This window comes from Salvelinus sp. IW2-2015, unplaced genomic scaffold, assembly GCF_002910315.2.
Source record: "Salvelinus sp. IW2-2015 unplaced genomic scaffold, ASM291031v2 Un_scaffold1391, whole genome shotgun sequence".
Lineage (NCBI taxonomy): Eukaryota > Metazoa > Chordata > Actinopteri > Salmoniformes > Salmonidae > Salvelinus > Salvelinus sp. IW2-2015.
Genome location: NW_019942879.1, coordinates 234,406 through 241,015, shown reverse-complemented (window position 1 = coordinate 241,015; position 6,610 = coordinate 234,406). Strand labels below are relative to the sequence as shown.

Below are 6,610 nucleotides of genomic sequence, written 5' to 3'. Positions count from 1 at the left end.
CATAATCAAGGACTAAGAACTGTATTTTGATTCGTTTCTTGTTTTCCATTGTGGGTGCATTACATTGCGAGTCATGAAAACATAAAGACGCCAGAAAGATGTTCGATGTGGTGTGTTCAAAGATATCTGCTTCAGTAATCCTCAGATTCTTTCTCTTCAACCCCAATGTCAAGTGTCAGTTCTTTTTCAAACCTCAGAACAACACAAAAAATGTTGTTGCCCTTTCCCACAAATGTGTGTGGTGTGGCAGCTCACTGTCAAATTAACTTGAACTCGTCTGAAACAGGCTTTTGTCCTTCCTCTCTTATACCCCCCCCCCCTATACCCCCACCACCACCCACAACAATGTGCAGCCAACTGACTCGCCTACAACTGCTACAATGAAGAGAGTGGGAATATTGGGCTTTGCAGCTGACCATATTCATTGTTATTTTCACAGTGCACTTATACAACAGGAGACTGAAAAGTTAAAATAATATAATTACATTGCTGGTGAATAAATGGATGAATAAAAAAAACCATCTCATTCGTTTAATTGAAATCCCTAGGACAATGTTAGTGGTACTATTACGCAAACTGTAACTGAATCTGTAGTGTATATTTGCAGAATATAGTTTCCTGTGACCACCAGGCTACATCAATGACCCAAAATAAGAATGTCATTGATTATTCAGGTTTTGCACTTTGGCACACTCACCTTCTCAGAGTTGATGCTCAGCTTTTTCTCAACATGGCTATGGAGCTCTCCGTTATTTTCCGGGATGGGTGTGGATTCTCTCCGTGTCCCGCATGGTGTCCCGTTCTCCTTAACGTCTTCGCTTTCTGACTCGTCGTCGCTGGGTAAAGGAATGCGCTCCGTGACATATTCTTTGAGACACTTCATGTTGTGTTTTTTCAACAGTTGCTCAGTGTCCTGGTCGACAACAATGAGCTCGAGCTGGCCCACCGTGGTTCGTATCCGGGACACAACCTGTTGATGGCTCTCGCTCTCCACGTTCTCCCCGTTCACGAACACTAGTCGGTCCCCCGCGCGAATCCCAGAAGTTTCAGACGGACTGTCGGGCTCCACAAGCCGTATGAACTGCCCGGTCTTACCCTTCTCACCGTGGAGATGGAACCCATAACCATTGTCCCCTTTCTCCAGCAGGCAGAGTCTTGGCCGATTATCTTCGCTTTTGCTGGGCATAGTTTCTGCTATTTATTTCACCAATTCAACCCGTTGCTTGTGAGAATGATCGTTCACTAGCTGGAAGTTGCCAAGTAAACTCAGTTTGGGATGCTGAGCACGAGTGGTACCCGTCAACGGGAATCTCTCTACCGTTCTCAAGGAAGAGCGTCTGGCATCCAATCGGTCTGTTTATAAGGCGCCGTCCGTGGTGACTGGATGTCACCCGCAGTCGCAACTCACTTTCAAAGCAATTCCTAAACTTTGTGCATACAGGGGATGTATGCCAACCCGAGATGTGTCGCCAAAACCTGAAGAGCTACTAACTATATGTATGCATTGACTTTTCTCCAAAACTCTATTCTCTAATCTGACACTGAATTAAACTCCGTAGACTACTTTATAAAGGTCAATGACGTAGGTGGAGAAGACAGATAGTAACACCAATCACTACTCAAATACCCCAGGAGGAGGGAGGCGCATAAATTAATGAGGCATGCATGCTATTGGCCGGAATGATCGACAAGTGTATGCGCAAAAATGATTGCTGCTGCTGCCATGTTGTGACAAATGCATGTGGTCCTTCTGTAAACATATGGTACTGTATCACAGGAGGTTGGTGGTACGGTATCAACAACATCAAACATATGGTTTCCAGGTGTTTGATGCCATTCTATTCGCTCCGTTCCAGCCATTATTATGAGCACCTCAGGAGCCTCCTCTGTACTGCATATTCCTGATGTTGAAATATGTTTTATACTTATATAAAATTATTATGCTCAGGAAAAGACATCTGCATTTGCCACGTGCTCCTTCTCTCTCCCTCCCCCTCGCTCTATGTCTGTCTGTCTCTGTGAAAACACACACTCACTGACAGAAACACTTCTGAATAGGTCTACCTCACCACCCTGCAATTCTGAAGAAATGCAAACCTTTATGTGGAAGGAAGGGGCCTAGACTCTCCTTGAGAAATGCTCTATTACATCATCACTAAAACGGCAAGGACCTCACTGACCCAAAACCACAGGAGAGTTGTTACTTCTCTATACTGGGACATTTGCCAGGTACACTTATCAATGCATGGTAATGTCCTTAATATAATATATTGATGACTCACTATAATTTATTGATGACTCACTCATAGGCCTATCATCTCAAACTATGTATACAGAAAGGCTGATGGTCAGGTGCTATGTGATGTTTCTGAGGAATTAATTAATCTTGTTTGTGTTTGATTGAATCGTTGGTACAGCTGTACAACTGTGTGGAGGAGGAAGAGTTCCTAGGAGGTTTATGGTCTATGRGATTGATAGACTGGATGGGGAGGGGAGAGCTAGATTCCAGGTACAATGCTGAGCCAGGTACAATGAGTAATGGGTGTTCTGCCTGGCACCACCATCTCCACTACAGACTCCACCATCCAGGTTGATATAGCCCTGCAACTCAGCTCAAACTGAACCTCTTTCATACAGTACCGGTAAATAACCCTTTTCAAATTGCAAGGCTGTGAGGATTCCCACAATCTCACATTCATCTCTATATGTGGTGGTTTGAAATAAACATGTTCTGTCTGTCTCAATAAATGGATGTATTACTGGCTTATTTTTTATATATTTTTAATGATTCAGTAGGATGTATTTCACAACACAATCCAGTCACTTTGTGACTTTGTGTATGTTTGGAGCTATTTGTGTGAAACAAATAATGAGTGGTGATATTAAGGAGTGACTGCCTTTAAAAATCAACGAATCCCTTTGAAAACGGCCTATGTGGCCTCTGACTCATCGATATGAGTCAGAAACAGTGTGTCAAAATTGACTACAAAGTGTAAATAGGATAATTTTGGTCATAAAGTCAGTCTTGTCTAAAACTGAGTGTGGAACATCCGTGCGTCACAACTGGTAATGAAGGTTGGGTTTTGATTTGACGAATTTCAATTGCCTACTAACATGGGGTGAACAGCTGCAGTGATTGCTCTCTATCCAATAGCATAGACAGTGAGACAGACCTGCCCAGCAGCTCCGACTTTGTTTACATAAGACAACGTGTGTTGCATTTCTTTACTTGGGAAATAATGTACCACACACTTCAGTTAGATGTAAAATCACGCAACTAAAACATCCGAGGCAAAAACGTCCAAATGAATTACAGATTTCTTGAGTAATATTAGATTCATTATGGGGATTTTGAGGAAGTGAAATAGGCTTCTCATGGCTGACAAACATCATTAACCAAACGCGGAATCGGTCAGGAAACACCTCAAGACTGAAATCTACACCTGCCAATCAGCGTGTTCAGTGGCTCTTTAAAAAGTAAAACTGAGCCAGCAGTGGTAAATAGCGTAACGCCCTATTATTATTTGAAAAGCAATGCTGCCACCTGGTGGGAGGCAACTTCAGTACATCACCTCCCATCCACCTACAGCAGGGATCATCAACTAGATTCAGCCGCTGGCCGATTTTTTCTGGAGCGGTTGGTTGGGGTCGGGCACAGGATTACACATAATTTGTAGACTGCAAAAAGCCCAAACATACACATGTTTGACTAAAACATAATACTTTCAAACCTTACTTTCATTTGTATACGATCATGTGTCTCTATTATGCGTGGGAATACTTAGGTACATATTTCTTAAATTAAAATCACTTGAAGCTGGTTTCCTGGTATTTTTTGTCTTTTATGTCCAACAATGAAAATTCCACCCAAAGATATATATATATCCAGTACCAGTCAAAAGTTTGTGAAATGCTTACTTACAAGCCCTTAACCAACAACACAGTTTTAAGAAAAACAAGTGTTAAGTAAAAAATAGATGAGTAAAAAATAAAAATAAAAAAATTATTAAAGAGCAGCAGTAAAATAACAGTAGCGAGGCTATATACAGGGGGTACCGGTACAGAGTCAATGTGTGGGGGCACAAGGTTAGTCAGGTAATTTGAGGTAATATGTACATGTAGGAGTATGGAGTTAAATGACACTATGCATGAATAATAAACAACTAACTAGCAGCGGAGTAAAATAGGGGGGGAGGGGGGGGGGCATTTGATTAGCTGTTCAAGGAATCTTATTGTTTGGGGGATAGAAACTGTTAAGATCTTTGTTTGGTGAATGTGACAGCCAAGGAACTTGAATCTTCTTCAACCCTGCTCGCACTACAGCCCCGTCGATGAGATGGGAGCGTGCCTTGGTCCTCCTTTTTCCTTTAGTTCCACAATCATCTCATTTGTCTTGATCACGTTGAGGGAGAGGTTTTTGTCCTGGCACCCCACATCCAGTCATCCTGACCTCCTCCCCTATAGGCTGTCTCATCATTGTCATGATCAGGCCTACCACTGTATGCTGTCGTCTACAAACTTAATGATGGTGTTAGAGTCGTGCTGGCCATGGCAGTCAAGGAGAACAGGAGTACAGGAGGGGATGAGCATGCACCCCTGAGAGGCTCTCCCTGTTGAGGATCAGGCTAGTAGATGTTTGTTACCTACCCTTACCCACCTTGGGGCGGCCCCGTCAGGAGTCCAGGATCCAGTTGCAGGGGGAGGTGTTTAGTCCCTGGGTCCTTAGCTTTAGTGATGAAGCTTTGAGGGCACTATGTGTCTGAATGCTGAGCTGTAATCAATGAATAGCATTTTCATATAGGTTGTCCTTTTGTTCCAGGTGGAAAAGGGCAGTGTGGAGTGTAATTGTCACGCTCGTCATGGGCAGAAGTGGACCAAGGTCAGCGTTATAATACGTGTTCATTCTATTTATTTATTTAATGAAACAACTCGACAACAACAAACAAAATTTTAGCGAACGTGACGTACTGCAGGGCTAAATAAGCAACCAATGCAAAAATATAGATCCACAAATGAAAGAGGGAAAAGGACTGCCTAAGTATGATTCCCAATCAGAGACAACGATAGACAGGTGCCTCTGATTGGGAACCACACTCGGCCAAAAACAAAGAAATAGAAAACATAGAAATAAAGAAACTAGAATGCCCACCCCACATCACACCCTGACCTAACCAAATAGAGAAATAAAACGTCTCTCTAAGGTCAGGGCGTGACAGCAATAGAGATTGCATCATCTGTGGATCCTTTGGGGCGGTATGCAAATTGGAGTGGGTCTAGGGTTTCTGGGATAATGGGATAATGGTGTTGATGTGAGCCATGACCAGCCTTTCAAAGCACTTCATGGCTACAGACGTGAGTGCAACGGGTCGGTAGTCATTTAGGCAGGTTACCTTAGTGTTCTTGGGCACAGGCACTATGGTGGTCTGCTTGAAACATGCTTGGAGCACACGTTCTGGTAATCCGTCTGGCCCTGCGGTCTTGGGAATGTTGAAATGTTTAAAGGTCTTACTCACATTAGCTACGGAGAGCGTGATCACACAGTTGTCCGGAACAGCTGATGCTCTCATGCATGCTTCAGTGTTGCTAGCCTCGAAGCAGCATAGAAATAATTTAGCACATCTGGTAGGCTCGTGTCACTGGGCAGCTCGCGGCTGTGCTTCCCTTTGTAGTCTGTAATAATTTGCAAGCCCTGCCACATCCAACGAGCATCGGAGCCGGTGTAGTATGATTCAATCTTAGTCCTGTATTGACGCTTTGCCTGTTTGATGGTTCATCGGAGGGCATAGCAGGGTGTCTTATAAGCGTCCGGGTTAGAGTCCCACTCCTTGAAAGTGGCAGCTCTACCCTTTAATTCAGTGCGGATGTTGCCTGTAATCAATTACTTCTGGTTGGGGTATGTACGTACGGTCATTGTGGGGACGACGTCATCGATGCACTTATTGATGAAGCCAGTGAGTGATGTGGTGTACTCCTCAATGCCAACGGAAGAATCTCAACCACCTTCATGAGGTAGTCTCCTGGAATGCATTTCAATTAACAGGTGTGCCTTGTTAAAAGTAAATTTGTTAAATTTCTTTCCTTCTTAATGCGTTTGAGCCAATCAGTTGTGTTGTGACAAGGTAGGAGTGGTATACAGAAGATAGCCCTATTTGGTAAAAGACCAATGTTTTATTATGGCAAGAACAGCTCAAATAAGCATGGAAAAATGACAGTGCATCATTATTTTAAGACATTTAAGGTAAGTCACTGCGGAAAATTTAAAGAATTTTGAACGTTTCTTCAAGTGCAGTCGCTAAACCCATCAAGCGCTATGATGAAACTGGCTCTCATGAGGACCGCCATAGGAAAGGAAGACTCTGCAGAGTCTGCAGAGTATAAGTTCATTAGAGTTACCAGCCTCAGAAATTGCAGCCCAAATAAATGCTTCACAGAGTTCAAGTAACAGACACATCTCAACATCAACTATTCAGAGTAGACTGCGTGAATCAGGCCTTCATGGTCGAATTGCTGCAAAGAAACCACTACTAAAGAACACCAATAATAAGAAGAGACTTGCTTGGGCCAAGAAACACGAGCAATGGACATTAGACTGGTGGAAATCTGTCCTTTG

General features: G+C 43.2%; 1 protein-coding gene across 1 annotated transcript; it reads right to left on the bottom strand.

Moving 5' to 3' along the window:
• Positions 1–655: 655 nt before the first annotated feature.
• LOC139024349 (Na(+)/H(+) exchange regulatory cofactor NHE-RF1-like) lies at positions 656–1,595 on the bottom strand. The gene has a single exon (XM_070439073.1). It carries the CDS (start codon positions 1,184–1,186, stop codon positions 671–673), a length of 516 nt encoding a protein of 171 aa, XP_070295174.1. The 5' UTR covers positions 1,187–1,595; the 3' UTR covers positions 656–670.
• Between the last annotated feature and the right edge of the window lie 5,015 nt (positions 1,596–6,610).